At 41.1% G+C, this 25,875-nt stretch overlaps 1 protein-coding gene across 2 annotated transcripts in view; it reads right to left on the bottom strand.

The window, feature by feature from the left end:
• Positions 1-25,875, bottom strand: part of SF3B3 (splicing factor 3b subunit 3) — a 53,888-nt gene that overhangs the window by 4,967 nt on the left and 23,046 nt on the right. For both annotated transcript variants that reach the window (XM_008063312.2, XM_021715143.1), the window contains 12 exons: positions 25,304-25,469; positions 22,013-22,108; positions 20,160-20,232; positions 14,292-14,443; positions 13,736-13,891; positions 12,494-12,649; positions 11,804-11,947; positions 8,274-8,396; positions 7,097-7,251; positions 2,259-2,433; positions 810-1,015; positions 562-718 (listed from right to left, as the gene is read on the bottom strand). In XM_008063312.2, the coding sequence (XP_008061503.1) occupies positions 562-718; positions 810-1,015; positions 2,259-2,433; positions 7,097-7,251; positions 8,274-8,396; positions 11,804-11,947; positions 12,494-12,649; positions 13,736-13,891; positions 14,292-14,443; positions 20,160-20,232; positions 22,013-22,108; positions 25,304-25,469 (1,759 nt within the window). The remainder of the gene's footprint in view (positions 1-561; positions 719-809; positions 1,016-2,258; positions 2,434-7,096; positions 7,252-8,273; positions 8,397-11,803; positions 11,948-12,493; positions 12,650-13,735; positions 13,892-14,291; positions 14,444-20,159; positions 20,233-22,012; positions 22,109-25,303; positions 25,470-25,875) is intronic.

Raw genomic sequence — 25,875 nt, 5'->3', positions numbered from 1 at the left:
GAGAATACTCTCCTTATGGTACGGCTGAAGAAGTCAGTCCACGTGCTGTTGAAACGGAGAAGATAATATTCTTTTTATTTTAAAAATTGTGGTAAAACACACATAACATAAAGCTCACTATTTTAGCCATTTGTAAGCACACACTTCAGTGTCATCAAGCATATTCAACAGTACACTCACTGCTGTATAGCTCTCACCACCATCATCTACAGAACTTTTTTCATCTCCCCAAATGGAAACTAGACCCATCAAACAGTAACATTCCAGAGAATATAGTATTAATTCTCACAAATTGCTGCCTGTTTGTGAGTAAGACAGTAAACAAGGAGCCAATTTGGTGTCATCTATCTCCCCATTGTAGGTGCTTCACACACAGTCTTCCCGTGGGACTCACAGGTACTGGAGCATCACTAAAGCATGAAAAGCCAGCATTTTCCACGTGTTGCCAAGAGATGGATTAGAATAAAGGAGCTGGTCCCCAAAAGACCTGACCCATCACTTAGCACAAGTGGGAGAATTCATTAGGACCTAGATTCAGGAGAACCACTGAGTGATTCCTACCTTGTGCAAAAACTCCAGCTTTTCCCCATTGTTCACAAGCTTGTAAGTATAGACAAAGCCCCCTGCCACCGATCGGGGGTTCAGTATCAGGTCCTTGGCCACACCCACCAGCACATACCAGTCTTCACCAGTGTTGGAAAACCTACACACAGCCACACTACACAGAGAAAGAAGAGTTGGGCATTAGTAAAAACCCAGAGAGTTCCTGATCTAGCCTACCAAGCCCTGGATTGTCCTGCACTCCTTACCTAAAAGCTGCCTCATTCTGTTCCAGCTGAACAAGGTCCAAAGTGTTCCCCTGAATAGGATTCATCACCCGGATCACAGAGGCCCACTGCCCATTGCCAGCCTTGGGAGCTCCAAAAATGGATTCAGGGAGGTTTTCATTGAGGAATGCTGCTGCCATCTCTGCAGCCAGCTCCCGCTCATCCTCCCCTGCTGCTTCCACCATTTCCTAAAACCAAAAAGCAAGGAATCAAACCTATGTATTCAGAGGTGGGGGCTGTGTGAGAAGTGGATAAATAGTAAGAACACTTCAGGGAGCTAATAATATATTATAAAGCAGCAAAGTCTGTCATCCAAAACCAGGATCTCCCACAACAGACATTAAAAGGAGAGGCGAACAGAAAAGGGGAAGAGGGAAGACCACAAAAGAGAAAGTCAGATACTACTAATTACATACTAGTAGAAAATACCAAAAAGAACATTAGGTCAGGTACAATGAATGGCTCACTCCTGTAATCCTAGCACTTTGGGAGGCTGAGGTAAGAGGATAGCTTGAGCCCAGGAGCTCGAGACCGGCTTAGGCACCACAGCGAGACCTTGTTTCTACAAAAAATAAAAAAATTAGCCAGGCATGGTGGCACCTGCCTATAGTCCCAGCTACTCGGGAGGCTGAGGCAAAAGGATCACCTAAGCCTAGGAGGTCAAGGCTATGGTAAGCTGTGATCATGATACTGCACTCCAGCCTGGGCAACAGAGTAAAAAAAGAACATTAGCTGTGGCAAACACTGAACTAGTGGTCTGAGAAAAATGACAGTGAAAACCCTGTTTTTCTACCTAACCCATCTGATTTCCCTTGTTAAGACTACTTGTCTCCTCTCTTTCAGGCTGGATGCAGTCTTCATTGTTGTGGTTATTTCGTTTTTGCTGGGAATTGATTTCTGGAAGGAGGTAATATTGTGGAGAATATGAAAGCTGTCTCCTTTGGGCCCAAATCCAGGAAATACAGCCTATTTTGGTAACTCAAGGGCTGAGGAACTCTATTCTAGAGAAGGAGTTGAATTCTGAATAAGCCCAGGTCAGAGTATTTCCTGGATTTGGGCTGTATTTCCTGGATTTAGGCCCAAAGGAGACAACTTTCATATTCTCCACAATATTACCTCCTTCCAGAAATCAATTCCCAGCAAAGACTAAATAGCCACAACAATGAAGACTGCATCCAGCCTGAAAGAGAGGAGACAAGTAGTCTTAACAAGAGGAGACAAGTAGTCTTAACAAGAGGAGACAAGAAGTCCTGGGTCACAAGAAAGCCTCTAAAATGTAGTACTTCAGGGCAAAGTATCCTGCTCAAAGAACCTGAAAAGAGCCTAAAACTTCAGAAATAATGAAGAATATAATCAATTACAGAGGTTTAAAAGTTTCAACACAATTGAACATGCCTTTTAACTGAAACCCTGAAAGTTAGTATCATCTACCTCTGCCATCTGCTGCTTTCTCTGAGCTTTTGTGGCCTCAGTGTAAGCATTGTGGTCTGTTTCAATGATGATAAGGTTGTTACTCTCTGGATGGATGACAAATTTCCTGGGTGTATACTGCAGTGGAAAGGCTACTTGATTGAAGACAGCACCTAGCTTCTCTAACGCCAAAATCCTATGACAAAAGGCAAGAGCATTAATAGGACACTCATTCACCCAGGACCTACAAACTGGTGTTGAAATGGACCCTAAGCAGTCCCAGCATCCATCGCTGATGCTCTACTGTCAGCATTAAGCAACATGAAATAACAGTCTTCTAGTCTAGAAGATTCCACACAGGAGACAAGGAGATCCAAGAAGGGCCTTCTCCTTCAGCAACACCCCACACCACTGTTCATGACAATTCTACTAGTTCTTACCAGTGAAACACACATTGTGATCATCAAATAATTTTTAAAAATCAATCCACTGGGCTAGGCATGATGGCTCAAGTCTGTAATCCCAGCACTTTGGGAGGCCGAGGCAAGAGGACTGCCTGAGCTCAGGGGTTTGAGACCAGCCCTGGCAACTTAGTGAGATCTCATCTCTACAATATATCAAAAAATTAGCCAGGCATGATGGCGCATGCCTGTAGTTCCAGGTAACTGGAAGGCTGAGGCAGAAGGATCACCTGAGCCCAGCAGGTCAACACTGGGGTGGCCGTGAGCGTGCGTGCCACTGTACTCCAGTCTGGGCAACAGAGTGAGATTGTGACATACATACATACATACATACACACACACATAAAATCATGGTCGACGCTGGGATGGCCGTGAGTGTGCGTGCCACTGCGCTCCAGCCTGGGCAACAGAGTGAGATTCTGACTCAAAAAAATAAATAAATAATAAATAAAATCACTCCACTGATAACGTGACAGTGAAAAGTTAAGAACTGGTTATTACTGACAAACTCAGAAATTTGTTGTGAATCACTGAAATTACCTGAATACAAATAGTACTTGTACTGACTGTGCTTCATAAAATAGATATCCTTCTGGACAAGGATCATCTCAGCTTTAGGAAATTTGTGACAAGAGAGAGATCAGGAACCTACAAACTTCTGTCATATGGGACAGACAGATGCACACCTAAGACGAGTGAGCAGAACCCAGGTACTCTTAAAAATACAGTCATTTGATCTCTAACAATGGGGTTCAATTTGTAGTCTAAATATTCTCTACATTAAAAGGCAAAAACCTACAGAGACTGAAATAGGAGATAACATGCAACATGAGATGCCAAATAAAATTTTGGCAGCTGGAAAGCAACATGGAACAAACAACAAATTAATTGCATCCCAAAACTTGAAAAAGTTTAATAACTGGAAACACAAGGATCTCAGAAGATATGGCATATGAGTCAAGGAAGAAAAACACAGGCATATATAATTTGCTAAAATGACAAATACATCCTTTGTCCCAGTAACTCCCCTTCTAAGAATATAGAATATAGATTTATTCACAAATATATGGAATAATATCTCTATTGGGTTTTTCACTGTAACACTGTTAATTGTTCAAAGTAAAACATTGTAAATATCCACCAAGGGAGGACTCGTTAAATAAAATGTGGTTCATCCATGTAACAGAACACTCTGTGCCAATAAGAATATGAATGCCATATAACACTGATATCATGCGATTTCCAAGATATAATGTTAAGTAAGAAAAGCACAGTGTAAAAGTCAGTGCAGTACATTCTCTATGTAAAGAGGAAAAAGAACATATGTACATATTTACTAGTATATTCATAAGACCCACGATTATTAATGACACACAGGAAATGGGAGACAAGTATGTGGCTGAAGGACAAACTCGGAAAGGAGAAATTCATTTAAAAAATAAAGGAGTTTGACTTTAAGGGAAGTTGATTTTTAAAAATAATAATAAAAATAAAGGAGTTAGGTATTATGTCATTTTCCATTTCATAATCATCAATTGTATAAAAGGAAGCAAGGTGTTTGGAGTTATCTAAAACTTTACTTCAAATCTATTTTTCCTTTAAGATCCTCCATGAGGACTAAAAAAGATATTACTGTTATTTACTTAAGATAATCCAAGGCCAAGCATGATGACTCATGATTGTAATTCCAGCACTTTGAGAAGCCAAGGCATAAAGACTGCTTGAGCCTTGAAAGTCAAGATCAGACTAGGCAACTTAATGAAACACTGTCTCTACAAAAAAATATAAAATTAGCTGGCATGGTGGTGCCTGTGTATAGTCCCAGTTACTCAGTTCAAGGCCATAGAAAGCTAGGATCATACCACTGCACTCTAGCCAAGGCAACAGAATGAAAACCTATCTCAAAAAAAAGAGACAATTCAAGGATGTAGAACTGCAAAATATGGAGCAGTGACTTAGAAAAACAGTCTGGCAGTTCATCAACAAATTAAACATAGGCCAGGTACAGTGGCTCATGCCTGTAATCCCAGTAGTTTCGGAGGCCGAGGCGAGAGGATTGCCTGAGCTCAGAAATTCCAGACCAGCCTGGGCAACATAGTGAGACCTCGACTCTACAATAAAATTAAAAAATTAGCCAGGCATGAAGGCGTGGGCCTCTAGTTCCAGCTACCTGGAAGGCTGAGGCAAAAGGAGTGCCTAAGTCCAGCAGATCAAGGCTGCAGTAGCCTGGGTGACAAAGTGAGATGACTCAAAAAAAAAAAAAACCAATTTAAACACAGAGAGATCATTTAACCTAGTAATTCCACTCTTGCAGGTAAATATCAAAGAAAACTGAAACTATATGTCCACACAAAAACTCATACATGAGCCGGGCTCGGTGACGCAGCCAGTAATCCCGTGCCTTTGGGAGGCTGAGGTGAGTGGATTGCCTGAGCCCATGGGTTGGAAACCCGCCTGGGCAGCAAGACCTCATCTCTACAATAAATCAAAAACTCAGCCGGGCGTGGTAGCCCATGCCTGTAATTCTGGTTACTTGGAAAACTGAGGCGGAAGGATCGCCAGAGCCCAGGTCGAGGCTGTGGTGGCCAGGAGCGGCCACTGCACTCCAGTCTGGGCGACAGAGTGAGACTCCAACTCAGAAAAAAAAACAAAAAAAAAAACTCATACATGATAATGGGTACAATGTATACTATTTGGCTGAAGTATATACTAAAAGCCAGGACTACACCACTACACAATATATCCATGTAACAAAACTGCACTGAACCCCTTATATTTCTCATACACGTATATTCATAGCAGCATTATTCATAAGTCAAAAACTGGAAATGACTGGTTCCGACAATACTATTAACAGTGATGTTTAAACTGCTGCCCTCACAAGCTCTGTTTTTATGTCTCACAGTGGCCTTCCCCGATTTAGTTTTTTTTTGGGGGAAGCAAGTTCTGCTGCTGGGAAGAAGTCTGAAAATCTGTGGAGACTGTTTAAATCTATAGAAATTCAGACGTTAGGGACCATAAATGAGGCTACACCAAGGTCTTAAAGAACGAGGGCAGCCTTCACAGGGGGATAGCAGATAGCATTCCAGAGGCAGTTATAGAGATTAAAAATATTAAGGGATATACGTATGAAGGACTGCAGAGAAATCAATTCCACTGGAGTAGAGATTATATAAAGATGCAGAAGGTTAGAAAGATAGAAGACAATGACTGAAAAGATCCTAAAAGCTGTCCAGGTGCAGTGGCTCACGCCTATAATCTCAGCACTTTGGGAGGCTGAGGCGAGAGGGTTGAGACTACAGTACAAGACCAACCTGGGCAACTTGGCGGCCGAGGTGAGAAGATTGAGCCCACGGGTTCAAGACCAGCCTGGGCAACTTGGTGAGACCTCATCTCTACAATAAATCAAAAAATTAGCCAGGGATGGTGGCATGTACCTTTAGTTCCATCTACTTGGAAGACTGAAGCAGAAGGATCACCTGAGCCCAGCAGATCAAGGCTGCAGTGGCTGTAAGCATGCCACTGCACTCCAGCCTGAGCGACAGAGACTCAAACTCAAAACAACAACAAAAGATCCTGAAAGCAAAGAAAGCTGACTTGATAAGCAATAGTGACCGATTTATCAAGAGGTCATAGTTTCATTATGACAAGCCAACAGTTATAAACAACTTTCGATTAAAAACAAACCAAAAAACCCCCACAAAACTCGAGAAAGTCAAACTGACTAGATTATTTTCCAACTTGCCTGGAACACAGATAGTGCTCACACTTGAAGTCAATTCTATCAATATGAGCAAGAGTTCTGTCAACCTGCAAAAAGCCTAAATAACATATTGAGGTTAAAATTTAAGATGTAACACTGCAAATAACAAGACAGTAAGAAAAGGTTATCAGTGGATCCAGTATGTACTCTAAAACTAATGCGATGGCACTGCCCTTCTCCTGGAAAACGAAAATCTCAATCTCTGGAAGACTCAACTGTACTGCTAAGTATTAAAACTTTGCTGTAAGGAGGTCAGGCACAATGGCTCACACCTATAATCCCAAAACTTTGGGAGATCGAGGCAGGAGGATCACTTGAGGCTAGGAGTTTGAGACTAGCCTGGGCAACATAGCAAGACCCCATCTGTACAAAAAATTGTTTAAAAACAGGGGGGAAAAAAGTAAAAGTTGGCCCTGAAAATCTAAACAGAAGCTAAAACTCCAAACACCGAAACTTGGCTCCCAGGTACTGAAATTCCTAGTCAAATGAAGGTTTCAATTGCAACACATGAGTCTCATGGTGAAAAGTTGGCTCTCTGCTACCTTTTCACGACCTCCTCCAACACTCTGGCAGAACCAGTCAGAGTCCTTGGCAGAAAGGCTTCCTGCTGAGCATCACACATGGGACTTACTCACCGCAGGGTGTTAGTAGAAATAGCCACGATGCCCTCAGGACACTGTTCTGAGGCAAAGCCAGATGCAAATTCCAGCGTCTCATAAGACAGTGGGGTGAGATGGAAGCGAGATTGGTAAGAATAGCTCAACCATGAGCGGCTCGACATGGCCAGTACCTGAGGATAGAAAACACCTCTGTAAGCTTGGGCAAAACTTAAACATGGTACACTGACAAAACACACTATCCTCAAATTTCAGTCTGTAGAATATCCCAAAAAATTCCAATAGCAATTAGAATAGAAATAGAAACCTAATAGGTTATCTTAAAAAAGCAAAGCTGGCTGGGCACGGTGGGTCACACCTATAATCCCAGCACTTTGGGAGGCCGAGGTGAGAGAGTTCAAGACCAGCCCAGGCAACTTGGCGAGACCCTGTCTCTACAATAAATCAAAAAATTAGCTGGGCGTGGTGACACGTGCCTGTAGTTCCAGCTGCTTGGAAGGCTGAGGCAGAAGGATCACCCGAGCCCAGTAGGTTGGGGCTGCGGTGGCTGTGAGCGTGCCACTATACTCCAAGCCTGGGCGAAAAAGTGAGACCCAAAAAAAGAAAAAAAAGAAAACAAAGTCTAGAGAATAAGCAGTGTAGCTTAGTTATGCTAAAAGCATGGGCTTCTAGACATATGACCTAGACTAATCACTTTATCTCTCTGAGCCTGCTTCCATGTGTGTAAAATGGGAATACTATCCACAAGGCTGGACAAGAATTAAATTTGGTAACATGGAATGAAGTAGCACAGGTCCCAGCAATACAAATATTCTTAATAAAGGATGCAAGTTTCCTAACCTCTTTCATATTAGGTAGTAAATCATGATATTGGTGTAAGATTGGGTAAACAAAACAAGAGTATTCATGGGTATTGGTGCCCTAGATAGGTTTCCTACTACACCAGGCCCTATTTACCCAGCCAGAGAGGGCTAAAGGTGTCAGTATCTCAAAACACCTATAACCAAATTATGACACAGTGCCATGGAACCCAAGTTAGGAAGTTCAAGGTACCCAGGAATTCCCACATGTAGGAAACTAGTCAAAATAGAGCTAATGTCAAACCAACTAAATACTGGTGAATTAGTGAAAGTAAAACTGACAACAAAGGAATTTTTCTCAGCTGGTGCCACTAACACTCCCTTTTATTACTTACTGCCTCCTGGCCTTGCATTCGGACACGGAAGAGCTTCACAGGACGGGACCCCAGATACCGAGTGCGTGTGTCAGACAGATCCCCAGTGACAGGGTCCAGGACAGTCCTCAGCAGCACACCGTTCTAATCAAAAGGAGAGGAGCAGATGACGCCTACTCATGATGGAAGCTTATGAACTATAATGAGGAAACCTCTCTCTTCGCTACTTTTAACAAATCAGAGCAGATGAACAGAAATGATTTGGTGGTTTAAAAAAGATCCTAAAAATCAGATAGCCACTCATTCATTCTCTCATTAAATCATTTACACACATTTATTCAAATAGTTATTGAGCATCTACTAAATAAAAAATACTTATTTTTCACACTGTATATACCCTTTATGTTTTTTTACCATGTATGTTAAACTCATCCTTTTAATTTTAAATTTTTATATACTTATTGAGTTGGGGTCCCACTCTGTCACCCAGGTTGGAGTACAGTGGCACAATCATGGCTCACCGCAGAATCAACCTCCTGGGCTCAGGCAATCTCCCGCCCCAGCCTCCCAAGTAGCTGGATGACAGATGTGTGCCACCATGCTATTTTTTTTTTTTGGTAATGTTTTACAGAGACGAGGTCTCACGTTTCACTAAGTTGCCTGGGCTGGTCTTACACTCCTGGGTTCAAGCAATCCTCTTACTTAACCTTCCAAAGTGCTGGGACTATAGACATGAGCCACTGTTCCAGGTCTTAGTTTTTATAGAGGCTGAGTACAGGGGCTCATGCCTATAATCCCAGTGCTTTAGGAGGTGGTAGGACCGCTTGACCCCAGGAGTTCAAGGTCACAGTGAGCTATAATTGAGCCACTGTACTCCAGTCTGGGCAACAGAACAATATCCCGTCTCTAAAAGAATGAAATAAAATAACACATTTTAAAACAACCTAAAATAATCTACTAACTATAGTCTCTAAACACCATTTCTCCTTAAAAAAACAAGGCTCCTAAGAGAAATGATTAATTAGAGGCTGGGGCAAAAATGTTCTAGCTGCATGTGGGACACAGACACCTTGATGTGCAAAAAGGCAAGGGAAGCCCCTAAAGATACTGAGGTCATGTTAAAAGGACAAAAGAACCAATTTCAAAAGGGAACTCCTACTTGTCTAAAATAAGGCAATTCAGCATCCCCCCACAAAACTGCCATAGTTTAGAGACAAATATACAAAAATCCACAAGTTCATGATGTTACTTTAAAAAAACAAACAAAGCCGGGCTCGGTGGCTCAGTCTGTAATCCCGTGCTTTGGGAGGCTGAGGTAAGTGGATTGCCTGAGCCCGCGGGTTTGAGACCCGCCTGGGCAACTTTGTGAGACCTCATCTCTACAATAAATCAAAAAAACTAGCTGGATGTGGTAGCACACGCCTGTAGTTCCAGCTACTTGGAAGGCTGAGGCGGAAGGATCGCTGGAGCCCAACAGGTCGAGGCTGCAGTGGCTGGGAGCGGCCACTGCACTCCAGTCTGGGTGACAGAGTGAGACTCCAACTCAAATAAATAAATAAATAACAAAAAAACCAAGAACCCACTTCACTGGTTCCCACTGAAGGGAGACTGCTATGGCCCCAACGCCTTAGTGTGGAAACATGTGACCAATGTATATAAACTTTAGAACAAGCAAAGAAATGAAGCAAAGTAAGCATAGAAATTCTGTCTTTAGAGAATTCCAGCCAATTAAATGTAGACAGGAATAGAAAATCATCATTTTCCAACCCCTAATAAAATAGTGCATCTAGGCAATGTGTTTCATTCCAACATCACTACAAGTGGGACAACCAGACATTATACACCTCTTGAGGTAAGGCAACAGGGAATAAACAGGACCACTTATGAAACATTCTTGCCCTCATTCAATTAATTAAACCTGAATCTAATCAACTTCTTGGTCTGCAATAACAAAATAGTCACCAAACCACATATATTGAGATGGACTATTAAGTGAGTGTAAAGTGCCAAGTAACAGATTTCAGACTTAATATAAAAAAATCTACCCACCAGTTTAAGGAAACACAGAGAAACATTAAACACATAAGGACTGTTAAGTCCAGAAGGTGGGAAATTCTACAAGACAAACAATCTGGTCTCTTAACACTTAAAAATGGGGAGTGGGACAGTTTAAGAGACATGAAAAGACAGATGAAGCAAATGAAAAAAACTGTAGATTCTATATTGAGATCCTGGGCAAAACCAACTATAAAGTCATTTGGGGAAAAAGAAAAAAACAAGGAAAATTGGAACATGGTATTAAGAAATTACTGTTTTATGCTGCTGGGCATGATAATATTAATGCCTTAAAAAAACAGACATCTAGCCGGCTGTAGTGGGTCATGCCTGTAATTCTAGAACTTTGTGAGGCCAAGGGGCAAGGATCACTTGAGCCCGAGTTTAAGACTAGCCTGGGCTACATAGCGAGATCCTGTCTCTACAAAAAAAAGACACATACACACATACTAGACATCTGTTAGAACTACATTATCAAGTATTTATAGATGAAATAAACATCACCTTGGATTTGCTTTAAAATATTCCAAGAAAAAGAGAGAAAATAAAATAGGAACAGCATAGTATTGACAGCTGTTAAAACTGAGCACATGAAAGTTCATTATATTATACATATATATCATATTATGTATGTGTTTATTCACAATATACTCATATTTTACATATATAAATTTATAATTTCTGGGTATGTTTGAGATTTTTAAATTCGGGAGTAAAATTAAAAAGCAAAAGGCAAACCAGGCACAGTGGCTCATGCCTGTAATCCCAAGCACTTTGGAAGGCTGAGGCAGAAGGACTGCTTAAGGCCAGGAGTTTGAGAGAGAGATAGGGCAACAGAGAGACCCAACTCTACAAAAAATTTTAAAAAGTTGGGCATGATGGAGTTTCAGCTACTCAGGAGGCTGGGGTGAAGGGACTGCTTGAGCCCAAGAGTTCAAGGTTATCGTGAACTATGATCATGCCACTGCACTCCAACCTAAGTGACAGAGCAAGACCCTGTCTCAAAAAAAAAAAAAAGGCAAAAATTACCTGTGCTAAATTATTTAGATGTCTGAGTAAATAATCATTAAGAAACACTAGTAATAGTCAAGAACTCTGAGATTATCTTAGGTTCCTGCTTATCATGGCATGAAAAGTTCAGCTGCTTTGACAACAGAGAACATTCAGGGGTTCTTTATTGCTAATGAAGTCAATTAAGAACTGACGTATTTGTTTCAAAAACTGAAATGAATTGTGAGAACTACAGGTGACCCTTGAGGACTCATCTAGTTCTGACCTAGTACAGTGATCACAAAGTATTTTTATTAGATGTGAGGACTTGAAAACACTTTTCCAGCCTGATTTGCACTAAAGAGATGAGGAAAGCAAAACCCAGAGCAGCACAGTTCACTTTTCATAAGAACCCACAGACACAGAAAACGCCTGCATCAGACAAAGGAATGCATGACATTCTACAGAAGACCTGACACCAACAATGTGGTCTCTGAATCTCTTACCTGTAGCCCAATATTCAGGTACAGAAAGCCAATCGAGCCCCTCTCACCCAGTTCATCCTGCTTCTCCGTCCCACCCATTTCCACAATACACAAGGACTCAGGCTGGGCTGGGAGAGCCTGCATGCTTAGAGGCTGCAAACAGTCCTGGGAAAGGAAGGCAGAGAAAAATCATAAAAAACATAGTAAACGACCAACTTTGAAAAAATATTCCCAGAGAAATATAATTCTAGGATTGAAGATGCACTTTCTATTGCATAGGGAAAACAAGTGAGTTCTAAGAAAGTAGCAGGTTATTAGTTAAACTAAATCTCTGAATGGGCTTTAGGAGGCTCAGACTTTCCTCTTTTTTGTTAAAGTGGATAATGGCAAAAGTAAATAAGCAATGGACACCTCCCTAAAAGTCATCTAGGGCTTTAAAGTCAAATTCCTTTCACACAGTCAGATTTTTTGGATTTTAACTGCAAAAGGAAGTTGAGTCTTAGCCAAAGAAACATTTAAGTAGTCTCATATCAACATCCTTAAACCACAACAAAAGACTACTGAGATACATTGCTACAATAAACAAGAGAAGCAGCAGGTATGGATTTCCGGGTTTGGCACAGCTGATTTCAGAGATGGACATTAGAAGTGGGCTGGGTGCTCAGGTTCCAACCAGAACAAAGAAGATCCTTGAAGCTGAATGTCACTCACTGAAGGATCCAGGGAGATGATTCTGACAGTGTTGTCCACCAGCCCCACAGCCAGGAAGCGAGACCGCTGCTCTCCAGGGGGCACATTGGCCAGACTCATGCACACCACATCTGCTGACATCTCTTTCCGCTCTGTGTACTCATTCAGCTGTCCTGACTACAGGAGTAAAGACAGAAGTCAAAATTACAAAGGGATGGGTCAAGATGCTCCAGTTCACCTCAAAACCCTGGATCCAGGGAAGGAAGGCAGGCTGTTAAATTTTTTTCTACATCCTCTCACTCCTCTTACCAAGTCAATGACAGGAATTTCTTTGAATTCCCGAGACTAAACTTAACAAACTAACAAGCAAGCAAAATTAACATCTTCTAGGAGAATCAAGAGACCTTTGACATGGACAATGTGCCAAAAATTTTCTAAGCCAATCTCACTCTCAGGAAATGGAAATACATAAGTCTATTCACGACAATTTTGGGGGTGAAAGGGAATTCAAATATGGTTAAGAGACAAAGAAATCTCAACCACAGGTACAGCGAGACTATAAAAGTTGGCCATACTAGAGACTGAGAACAAGATAATTAAGTATACCCAACATCCTTCCATATAAACTAGCAAAATAAATTTTCTGTAATGGATTCAGACTGCAGAAATTCATCTATGCCAAGGATCTATTGGAAAAGTAATGTGTGAAGTGCAAGAGTATCTGTTGGAAAAAGTATCTGCTGGAAAAGTAGTGTGTGAAGTGCAAGAGTAGCAAAGTATCTCATTGTTTTTTTGTATTTTTTTTTGAGTTGGAGTCTCACTCTGTCGCCCAGACTGGAGTGCAGTGGCCGCTCTCGGCCACTGCAGCCTCGACCTGCTGGGTTCTGGTGATCCCTCTGCCTCCGCCTTCCAAGTAGCTGGAACTACCGGCGCATGCTACCACACCCGGCTAATTTTTTGGTTTATTGTAGAGATGAGGTCTCGCCAAGTTGCCCAGGCGGGTCTCAAACCCATGGGATCAGGCAATCCACTCACCTCAATCTCCCAAAGCATGGGATTACAGGCTGAGCCACCGAGCCCGGCTAGCATCTCATCGTTAAGAGGGGAGACATCAACTTACTCTTCTTTCCCCTCTGTAAAGGACCAGATTGGCTTGAGAACACTTTCACTCCCCAATTCTCTTTCTTGTGACTATAATCTAGATGCCTGGACTACAACTCTTTTCTTTACCTAAGTCCCATGATGAATAATAAAATAACATACAGGATCCATCTCGAAATAGACCAGCTCTCCTCCTGTCAGGGCAATCACCACTTGTCGCTGGTTTACTGCACACTTCACAATTGTTTTCTTTCCAGGGGTCTTCCATTCATTGACTCTCTTGTCTGCTCGTATATGCCTAATGCCATCTGGATACACCTAGAGTCAATAAAAGAACACCTGACTTTAGCAATTTGACTCATTACTCAGAATGGCCCTCACACCTATTAGATATGGAGCCTGCGTTTGAGGCACCAGCTGGGTCAACAACAAAAAAGAGCCAGTAGGCCCCAAGCAAGGTCAACTTTTAAAAAGCTCATGTTTTGCAACGTCCATTTCAAAGAAATTCACGAATAAAATACATATTAAAATATTTAAGAGATTAGAGCAGCAGTGATATAGTTCTGCAACAAACAGAAAAATGGCAAAGAGAGATGCTTGTGCCAAAATTATATGTTCCTTCCCTAAGGCCTGCAGGCAGGTGAGGGGGGAAAGACACATGAACACAGTGAAACAAAGAAGCAAACTGAGTAGGTAAGCAAGCTCTGAGAATCCTCACCTGCACCAAGGCATCATCTCCTAACAAGGAGCAAGACAAGGTTGGGGTGGTGCCCAGGAACCCAGAGTCAGTCACTTCTTCCACAGTCTCTCCAATGGACAACACAAGGGTGGCATTCACGAAAGACACAATGATGTAGGCATCAAACTCATCTGAAAAAGGAAAGAAAGGAGTCGGTCAGATAAGAACTCATTCGAATTACAAAGCCAAATGAAACACAGTTTTCTCTTCAGAAACCTTCCAAGGCACATCTTCCATGTGGTAGTTAACAAACACATACATACACACACACCAAGAGCACAGGATGATCCAAAAGATAATTGGGTATCGTAACAGCCTACAGATACTTTGCTTCCTTAATGTTATCTTGAAATATTTGCTGTAGAAATGTGGAAGAACAAAACAAGGGAATCAGAGGCATGAGGAAATTTTTATTTGTATATAGCTCACTTATTTGTGCCAGTTGCCAATCACAACCCATTCTTAAGAAGAGATACTGCTTTTAACCAGGAAAGATCAGGTAGGAATATAAGCTCTAATGAATAAAAGAGATGACTTAAGTCTTCGTGAGATTAAGTCATACTAGAGTTGGAAACTGAGAATCCTAGTCCTGATGGAAATGATGTAAGAACACTAGATAACTAGGAAATGAGGCAGGGTGGGAGGGCGAGGGGGTTTATATTGTTATTCATTGACCTCTCTGGTTTTTCACTATTTAGAAATATGACAATCCAGTGGTTATAAACAATCCGATTGGGATCTGCTTTTCACAGTGGAATGTAGTTGGATAAACAATAATGAGCTTCTCAAGGAAGTCAGAGGACCTGAGGTATATAGGAAACCCCCACAGATCTCATAGTTAAAGGCCGTGGAGTTCCCACATATCCCACCCTACAACATTAAACACTTCCGTGGATATGCCCCACATCCAGCACAATGTTTGACATAAAGTTTGACAAACGTTGAATAAAGGCATGTTTATTTTTTAAAGAATGAGTTGAGAATTTCCTACTTTACATTTGAATTTTACATCAACTCCCCCTTTCTGTCCCCTCTTACCCAAAAATAGGTAAACAAGGGACACGATAACAAGCAGACAAGGCACTGATGTGAAGCAGCTGCCTCACTACTAGCAGTAGCAGCTACAGGACTGTTTGTCTGAGCACTTCCCAGAGCACACTTCCACAAGGTCGGTCGGCCCACCCACCCAAACGAAGAAACAACTTTTGGTTTTGATTACTCCAAATGAGGTTCAGCTGAACTAAGGTTACTGGTTATTTCAGCAGAACCAGTATTCTTTAGAAAAATGGGGGTCAAGTGAAGATATAGCATTGGTGTGGCTTATAGTAGTGTTCTGTCCTATAAGCAGACACAAAGCCAGTTTGGTAGGTTGCAATCAGCACTTTATAATACAAACAAATATAATTTATAAAACTGCTTCACACATGGTAAAGTTAAGTACTGTTTTGCAAAACATTTGCTTCAGTTAATACCAGGGTGTCTGAGGTGAGTGGACTGCCTGAGCCCACGGGTTCGAGACCTCATCTCTACAATAAATCAAAAAATCCCCCGGGCGTGGTAGCGCATGCCTGTAATTCCGGCTACTTGGAAAGCTGAGGCGGAAGGATCGCCGAAGCCCAGCAGGTCGAGGCTGCAGTAGCCGGGAACGGCCACTGCACTCCAGTCTGGGCGACAGAGTGAGACTCCAACTCAAAAAAAAAACAAACAAAAAACAAAACACCAGGGTGTCAGCCGGATGTGGTGGCTCATGCCTATAATCCCAGCACTTGGGGCAGCCAAGATGAGAGGATTGCCTGAGCCCTGGGTTCGAAACCCGCCTGGGCAGCGAGAGCTCATCTCTACAATAAATCAAAAAATCAGCCAGGCGTGGTAGTGCATGCCTGTAATTCTGGCTACTTGGAAGACTGAGGCTGAAGGATCGCCTGAGCCCAGCAGGTCAAGGCTGCGATGGTTGTGAGTGTGCCCCTGCAGTTCAGCCTGGGCAACAGAGTGAGACTCCAACTCAAAGAAAAAAAAAAACAAAAAACCGGGGTGTACCAGGGTAGCTGAAAAACAAAGACCAAAGATCTTTCCCAATGGGTGTGCTCTAACAGCTAGACCAGGAATCCAGAGTAAGGGTTCAATTTCTAAATCATAAAGGAATAACACTGGACAAGAAGATACTTGGTTTTTTACTCTTTTGTCATAACTACCAGCATATATCAAACGCTTTGGGGACATCTTTGTAAAACAGCATTGTAAGCACTGTTCACTATCATAAAATGACACCCTAAAATATGATGTCTCAATAGCTAACAAAACCAAAATCCACCTCCACGTAACACCAAACTTGGAACCTATATTCCAGCTGTTTTTGAACTGGAAATTTTGGGTGTATAAAACCAGAAATTGCTTAATGTTGTATAAATACTGTATTATTTCCCATGCTCTTACTACTGAAACCTAATACCTTAAAAGTTGTGTCAGAGCACATTAAAGTCAAACAACAAAGGACTCTAACTGGCCAGGATTTCCAGTTTCCTTCTTTAAGTCAAGGGGAGCTTCCAGAAGAAAGACTGTATGGCTTTTGATTTACATGTAAGAGAATGGAGGGAAGAAAAGGAGAAGGGAGTTTCTTAGTCCTTATCTTCCCTTTGACCAAGGACCCAGACTGCTCAGCTATAAAAGAGTTGTTCAGTGAACTTAAATAGGGTCATATTTTTGGCTAGACAATTCAACAAGTGGGCAATGACAAGCTTGAAAGCTGCTTTGTATCACAGAATTCCTTAAAATATCTATTTCCCTGTGAATACCAAGCACACTGCAACTTCCACCCCTTCCATCCTACAATGAGGAAGACCTGCAGACCCTCTTATGTCCTAGAGTTCAGGCTGAAAGTTGGAGTTCAGAACAAAACCAAGTTTCAGTCAAGATGAACAACTAAGAACTATAAACATCTACACTGCCCTTTCCTAGAGGTTGCAAGTCTCATGTGAAGGAACATTAGTTCACACCTCAGTCAAGAATCTATCAGGGTATGAGAATGCGTCTTAGGTCCTGGTTAAATAGGACTTCTGTGAACCCTGCAGAAGCTCCCCAGAGGAGGAAATGCTTTACTTTTCTTCTTTTGCCTTAGGATTTAAGGCTCAACAGGAAACTCAGTCAAAGGCTAAAGTGAACAACCATTCAAATGATTTCGGCCTCCACTAACTTATTCTCACTTTATAGTCAGAGGACCTGATGATGATTATCTTGCTAAGGTAAGTCCTCAATACACTCAAGTTTTCTCCAGATTAGGATCTTTTGGCCAGTACCCCTGGAACATACAACTCCAAGGGAGAATACAAAGCCAGGGTTTTCTAGCTATAAGCTCCTTCAGCTTCGTGAAAGACAAATTAGTCGTATTTAACAAATTCTGTGGACAAAAGAGAAGCTGATTGCTGCCTTAGACCATTTGATATACAGGCAGATGGGTATGCATCACAATTATGCGCATTGACATCCAACTGCAATGTTACCCTCCGAGAGACATCGTCAGGGCAGCCTCAATTATTTTGTGCAAGTCCCTCTCCCTGGGTAAACTGTAAGACCCCACAGTAGACCCTAGCAGTAGGTACACACCTGTGGTGATCAGCACCTTCACCAGCCACCTGTGGAAGAGAAAAAAAGGCTTGGTATTGGTAGTGTGCATCACCAAGTACCAGCCAAGGTTAGTATTTGCCTGGAAGGCTGCAGCATGTGTGGACAGATGGAATGTTCACTCAACAGTAACTTGAGTTATCTGGAAAGAGAATGAACTAAGAGAATGTGACCTGTTTTTGTGGGTGACTGTCCAAATGACAATATCTATAGAGTAAAACTTAGCAAAATATAGTCCTTTCCTAGACCTTGACATTTAGGAAGGAAAAATTTTCAGCTACAAGTTCCACCATGCAACATACTGCCTACCACTAACTTAGCAAATACTGTCTCTCCAAACAGCCCTCCCCAATCCTCAAACACACGCTCTCTCCTCTAACCCCTAGCCCCCTCAACATACTTGTGCCTTTCACCATATTCAACAAAAAATAGTTTTGTGTACCTGCCTTTTTTTTTAGATGGCAAGTACTCTGAGGCAGGGATTCTATGCTAATTGCACTGAGTACATGGTGGGCACTCAAGTAACAGCAGGATGAAAGTACAGAGCTTATCCTGAAAGAATATCCAGCAAAACCAGACTCACTGCAGTGTTACTTCCAATCTAATGGGCACTGAATTGAGATTCAGAAGACAGAATTTTCTGTCCCTGTTACCAGATGTGCTATCCTGAGTCAACCCCTGTAACATTCTGCCTCCTGTATAAAAATGAGGGGTAACTTTTCTGTAAATTCAAATTCATCTTAAAATAAAAAACCTCTGGGTGTGATGGCTCACTCCTATGGTCCCAGCACTTTAGGAGGCAGAGGCAAGAGGATTGGCTGAGCTGAGGGATTCAAGACCAGCCTGGGCAACTTGGTGAGACTTTGTCCCTATAAAAACTCAAAAAATTAGCTGAGCGTGGTTGTGCAAGCCTGTGATTCCAGTTACTTGGAAGGCTGAGGCAGAAGAACACCTGACTCCAGCAGGCTGAGGCTGCGGTGGCTGTGAGCATGCCACTGCACTCCAGCCTAGGCGACAGAATTGAGACTCCTACTTAAAATAAATTAAAAGAAAATTAAAAATTGAAAGAAAAAAAAGAAGGAGCACACTACGTTATATTAAAGCACCTTTCTAATTCACACAGTCTAGGCAACGTTTTCAAGTGCCATAACAACAAGCCACAAAGCCAAAGCTGAACTTCAATACTGATTAACGAACAGCCTTATGTAGTCACTGCAAATATAACCAACCATCTAACAATGATCTTTTCAGCTGAAATAAGTCTACCAATTTCCTATTGACTTTTCTCTCTACTCAATTCAGATTTAATTCCAATGCCTACAATGAAAACCAAATCCACAAAAATGTGTATTCTACTAATAGAAAGAGGTTTTCCTCCTACACATTTCCCAGCTTCTTTAAGTTTGTTCCAAACAAGCAGAACATCTAAATGTCAGGCAGAATTACAGCTATTTTCTTGAAGAAGCTTTGTCTGCTGGCCAGGATTATGTTACTCATCAATCCCACATTCCTGAGGGAACAAGAGAAAAATGAGGTCTAGGAACAGAAATGACCCACAGCCTTGAAGTGAATCAAAGGGAAAAAGAGACTTGAGTTTTTTTCTACAGGATTGCAATTCAACTGTCACAAGACCTCCCTGCTATTCTACTACTACACATTTTTACATTACTTTCAAAGTTTCAGGATAAGGTTACCATTTATACCAGGAACTGAGACTCCCTTCTCCTTACACTCACACTAAAATTCTGACTCCACTCAGTCAATCTCTGCTTTCCTAAACACTAGCAGGACTAATTAAATTAACAAGCTTTACCAAACCTTTTAATTCCACCTTGAATTTCACCGTGATTTCAATATGAGAACACAGGTGAAGAAAATGAAAAAGCATTAGTTTTCTCTCACATCGTACTTCTTCCACAGACAGAACCAGTGTCTTTATGAAGAGAAAGCCAAAGAATAACACACTTCACAGCTCTACGACACTGATATGTTTATGTACTGAAATATGGCAGCCACCCTATACCACCCTTACCCACTTGCACAAAAAGTAGCAGTAGGTGAAAGCATCCTGACTGGAAGAAACTCAAAAGCATAGTGTTGGGTCAGAAAAAGTTTCTGGTATGTGGTACTAGATAAAATGATATAGAAATGTTATGAATGCAGCCTTTTAAGCCTTCTATGTCAATGCACCCAGACCCTCATTTTGACTATTGGGAAAGGGGTGCTTACCTTCAATGTGTCGACGTACTGTCCAGACAGCATTGGGGTTACCGGGTAGCTCAGAAACAGCCATTTCTGACACCTGACAGGAGAGGAGACAAACCACAGATCCAGTGAACAGACAACTCAGCTACTTGCTTACAAGTACACTAGACAATAAGGTCTCAAAAGCAAGGTTCACAATGTATGCTGACTTAAAGGACAAAACCATTTAGTGAAAGAAGAATCTAGAACCAAAAGACTAAAGATACTGGCAATCCACATGACAGTCTAGCAAAAGTTACAGAATGTCAGGGAAAATACAGTTGTTGCAGCCAAAACTATATCCCTTCCTTTGGGTATGGTATGACTGCATCCTCCTCAGAAACAGCAATAACAACAGTTGGGAATAATAATAAATAATATATATAATTTATAATATATATGTATATAATAAATAATATAAATAAATAATCTCAGTAAACTAGGAACATGGTAATGCTGTTTGAGAAAATGCTTAAGTTTTTCCTATGAAATGTGGTTACACAATATAATATATTAAGTAATTTACTGTTTCTAGATCATTTTTAAATTTTAGGCTGGGTGCAGTGACTCATGTTTATAATCCCAGAACTTTGGGAGGCTGGGCAGTAGGATTACTTAAACCCAGGAGTTCGAGATCAGTCTGGCAACATAGCAAGAACTCATCTCAAAAAAAAAAAAAAAAAAAAAAAAAGTCCAGGCACGGTGGCTCAAGCCTGTAATCCCTGCACTTTGGGAGGAGGAGGCAAGAGGATTGCCTGAGCCCAGGGGTTCGAGACCAGCCTGGGCAACTTGGTGAGACTCCATCTCTACAACAAACCAAAAAATTAGCTGGGTATGGTGGCATGTGCCTGAAGTTCCAGCTAATTGGAAGGTTGAGGTGGAAGGATCGCCTGAGCCCAGCAGGTCAAGGCTGCAGTGGTCAAGAGCATGCCACTGCCCTCCAGCCTGGGTGATAGAGTGAGACTCCAACTCAAAAAATAAAAATAAAAAATTAACAAGGCATGGTAATGTGCGCCTGTAGTTCCAGCTACTTGGAAGGCTGAGGCAGAAGGATAGCCTGAGTCCAACGGGTCGAGGCTGTGGTGGCCATGAGTGTGCTACTGCACTCCAGTCTGGAAACAGAATGAGACTTCGACTCAAAAAACAGAAAAGTGCATGGACAGAATAGAGGAATGGCCATCTATTTTAGCATCCCACTTCTTTCCCTAGCTCCCATAAGGCCAAATCCCATCTAGACCAATTCAAATGTCCCATCCTTTAGAATACCCCCTTATCCCCTTGGCTGGCAGTCATCTCTCCCTTATACGCATTCATAGAAATCAACTGTCACCTCCTAAAGCACTAGTTGTTTTGTCTTTCCTACTAGAGTTTTATGCTCCTTGAAGTCAGAGTCAATAATCCTCTAAATGTCCTTCAGGTTCTCAAACATAAGTGTAAATAAAATATCTAAAACTAAAAATGACCTAGAGAGGAAAAATGGGTGCAGTTACTATCCTTGTAATTTTTCTGACACAAAATGTATACAAAAATATATATACAAAAATATATTAATATAACTATTTAAAAAACTTATAATAAACACTTAGACTAGAAGGAAATAGTGAAAAGCTCCATGTAGATTTCCTAGCCTCTGTGTCATGGCTAGCGACCACTGAGCTATCATGCCTAACAAGAAATAGAAAACCTAAAGTATAAACTTTAGAGAAGTAGGTGAGAAAAAGCATACTTTTTCATAGAAACATTAACTATATCTTTGACCACATGAGAGTAAAGCCATAAATCACTTTGTCAATGCTTCCCTCCTAATCCTGCAGCTTATCTAGAAATTTTAATCTTACCTCAAGGCCATGCCTTAGGACCCTCAGAGATGATCGAGGTCCTCTACCACAGGCCACATATAGCTGGGGAGTGTCCTCATTGGCCAGATCAGCTATCTACACAGAGAAAAAGTTAGGGGAATCATGACTACTAGTGATAAATTTTCAAACACAACTTTCACTCTCAGAGAACTACTTCTATCTTTTTTTTTTTTTTAAAGAGGAGGGGTGTTGCTATGTTGCTCAGGCTAGTCTCTAACTCCTGAACTCAATCCTCCTGCCTCAGCCTCCCAAAGTGCTGGGATTACAGTCATGAGCTACCATGCCCAGCCAACTTAGTATATGAAGCTTAAGTTTATATACTGGCCTTGAAATATTGACAAAAAGCCCCAGTATTCCAAAAAGTAAACCAGTGTGAAGCAGCAAATTCCTCCGAAAACAAAAATGCTTAAATCAGTTAGTAAGTGGCCAGGCACAGAGGCTCACACCTGTAATCCCAGCACTTTGGGAGGTGAAGGTGAGCCCAGGGGGATCAAGACCAGCCAAGTTTCGTCTCTACAGAAAGATTTTTTTTTAAATAATAATAATAATAAGCTGGATGTGGTGATACATGCCTACAGTTCCAGCTACTTGGAAGGCTGAGGAGGAAGAATCACATGAATGTGCCACTGCACTCCAGCCTGGGCGACAGAGACTTCAACTCAGAAACAAAAGTCAGTTCTTAAGTAAGCAAAAGAACTTTCACATTTAGCAAAATAAAGTGTTAAATAACTTTCAACTGAAATTTAAATCTTTCCAATAGAAACTACAATTTAAAAAATAGAAACAACTACAATATCAGTAACCACAACTTTGTCACCAGTAGGAGCCACATTTACTCACATCACATTTAAGTTTGTAGATATTTCCAACTATCATTTAGCCTCAACGCTACTGTAAAATTGTAATTATTACACCTGCTATTAGTCTGCACATGATCACAGCTGCTCTATATACAAATGCTCTCATGATATAGCTGATCATCTACTAGATAACTCTGTACCTTGCTGTTTAGCTACCAAATGGGAAAGACATGTGTTTTCATATTGGTATTCCAATCATCTGGTTGCTTTCCGGTACAATTATATACTGATCAACATATCAAAAGAGGTGAATCATTTGTATTGTACTTTTGCCAAACTGGACAGTTCAAATAAAAATTCTTGGATTGTCTGAGCCCAGGGGTTCAAGACCAGCCTGGGCAACTTGGTGAGACCTCATCTCTACATCAAAAATTAGCTGAGCGTGGTGACGCACAACTGCAGTTCCAGCTACTTGAACGACTGAGATGGAAGGATCACCTGAGTCAAACAAGTAGAGGCTGTAGTAGCCATGAGCATGCTGCTACACTTCAGCCTCAGTGATAGAGTAAGACTCTAACTCAGAAAAGCAAAAAAAGAAATAGGCGGGCAAAAAAAGAGCCAGGCATGGTGGCTCCTGCCTGTAATTCCAGCACTTTGGGAGGCGGTGGCGAGAGGTGCCTAAGCCTACAGGTTCAAGACCAGCCTGGGCAACATGGCGAGACCTTGTCTCTAAAATAAATTAAAAAATTAGTGTGGTGGTACACACCTGTAGTTCCAGCTACTTGAAAGGTCGAGGTTGCAGTGGCTGTGAGCATGCCACTGCACTCTAGCCTGGGCGACAGAGTAAGACTCTGACTCAAAAAACAAAACAAAAGAGGCTCTTACTCTGTTAAAGCCTACTCTAACAGATGTACATATGAATGCTGCATATACAGCCTTCACACCAATCTCTTAAAAAAAATTAACTCATCCATTTAAAACCCACCATCTTGTTATAAAGCCTTAAGCACACATACAGTATTATTTTTTCATAACTTCAAAAAATATTTTGCTATTCTGGGTTGTTGTATGTATATTATCATATGCATTTAAAAATATTATTCCAATGGGATCCAGATGCCTCAATCTAATAGAAATCCATGCAAAAAATGTTAAGAAGGTCTGCAATAAATACTTTAATTTCCTGTTAATTTTACTTATGATCTACAAACTATTTGCACCATTATTTCTTCAAATTACAGTTAACAGAGAAAAATCACTAATAATCAAATTAGGAATTATTCATTCTTATCTTATTTTTGAGTCAGAGTCTCACTGTTTCACCAGGCTACAGTACAGTGGCACACTCGACCACCACAGCCTTGACCTGCTAGGCTCAGATGATCCTTCTACCTTAGCCTTCCAAGTAGCTGGAACTACAGGCATGTGCCACCATGTCTGGCTAATTTTTATTTATTTATTTATTGTAGAGACAAGGTCTTGCCATGTTGCCCATGCTGGTCTCGAAACCGTGGGTTCAGGTAATCCTCTCACCTCCGCCTCCCAAAGTGCTGGGATTACAGACATGAGTCACTGCATCCAGCTCATTCTTATTTTCTATTATGCTCAGGACTAACCGTTTCTCAAAAAGGAAGAACCAAAGCAATTAATTTCAGACAGGTTAATTATACCAGGATGAATGCCTGAATGCTGACTTGTTTCCCCGATTCACAGTGAACAAGCCCCTCTCTCATCAGAAGTGTGGTTAGCTAGATAGAGTGATCTCTAATAATCACTTAAACACTAGCTATCCAGGTTACAATAGTATGGTAAAATTCCTAAATGCTACAATTGAGCATCTAAAGTGGGGTGGGAGAGACAATCTCCATTCTGGGGTACTTCAGGTTCCTCCTTGAGGATGGGATTAAAAACATCTTGTTATTGACTGATCCCCGTCTCTGAAGTATTTTAAAGAGTAACTGTGCTAAAATGAAATAAACACAACTACACACCGATATGTTAAGAGATAAAAGGTCAAGTTCAGAATACTATATAGTATATAAAATCATTTACTATAAAAACAAAAAATATGTAACACAAACATATATATGACTGTAGACGTAGAGAAAATACCTAGAAGTAATCACAAGAAGTTGTTAATAGCAATGTGGCTTAATGGAGCTGACAGTTGAGAAGACTGGGGGAAGAACTTTCTACCTTTTATATGGTTTGAATTTTTACATTAAACATTTAGTTTTATACTTTTTTTAAAAAACCTAAGGATTTATTAATGGTTTTAGTGCCTAAACTTCTACCTTTAACTGCTTCACTTTTGCACTCTGATGAGTCCACAGACATGCTAACAAACCTGTTTCTTACACTAGACCTTAATTTATAATAACTGGAGGAAAACTTTAAAGTCATTCATTCAACTTTAGAATCAAAAACAGGTGGCACGGCTCATTATAGAGGTGACTGGAAAGCCCCACACCTGGCAAAACAGAATGGGAGAGAGGCTATCCAACTCATCAACCAGTACAAGATTTTTGAGTGGTCTTGGTTGAAAGAAGAACGTGTCTCCTTCTTCCAAAGGCATGGCAGATGAAAACTCAGGCTCTTCATCATCATCTCCAAGATGTGCAATTTGATACAAGTAACTGGGGAGAAGCACAGAAGAGAAACTTTAGTTATCATGTTCTCTGTATGAAGATACTGTTTGACATCAAGATAATGTGAGAACTATCTAATTATATTAATATATTACTACTATTATTTTTAGTTGTGATGATAAAGTATGATAGCTAAAATTTGTTTCAAGGCAATTCAAGGAATTTGGGAAGTGCAGTGAATGTTTTACTCATACCACATTTCCCAAATTCAAAATCCCAAACAACAAAGAAAATGTGGATAAACTGAACCTCATCAAAATTAAAACTTTTGTGCATCACAAAAAAAGTGAAAAAGCTAAGCCGGGCTCGGTGGCTCAGCCTGTAATCCCGTGTCTTTGGGAGGTTGAGGTGAGTGGATTGCCTGAGCCCGCGGGTTCGAGACCCACCTGGGCGG

This window comes from Carlito syrichta, unplaced genomic scaffold (assembly GCF_000164805.1).
Source record: "Carlito syrichta isolate Samal-C Ts95f unplaced genomic scaffold, Tarsius_syrichta-2.0.1 Scaffold306734, whole genome shotgun sequence".
Lineage (NCBI taxonomy): Eukaryota > Metazoa > Chordata > Mammalia > Primates > Tarsiidae > Carlito > Carlito syrichta.
The sequence above is the reverse complement of the archived record's forward strand: the minus strand, read 5'-3'. Positions and strand labels throughout refer to the sequence as shown.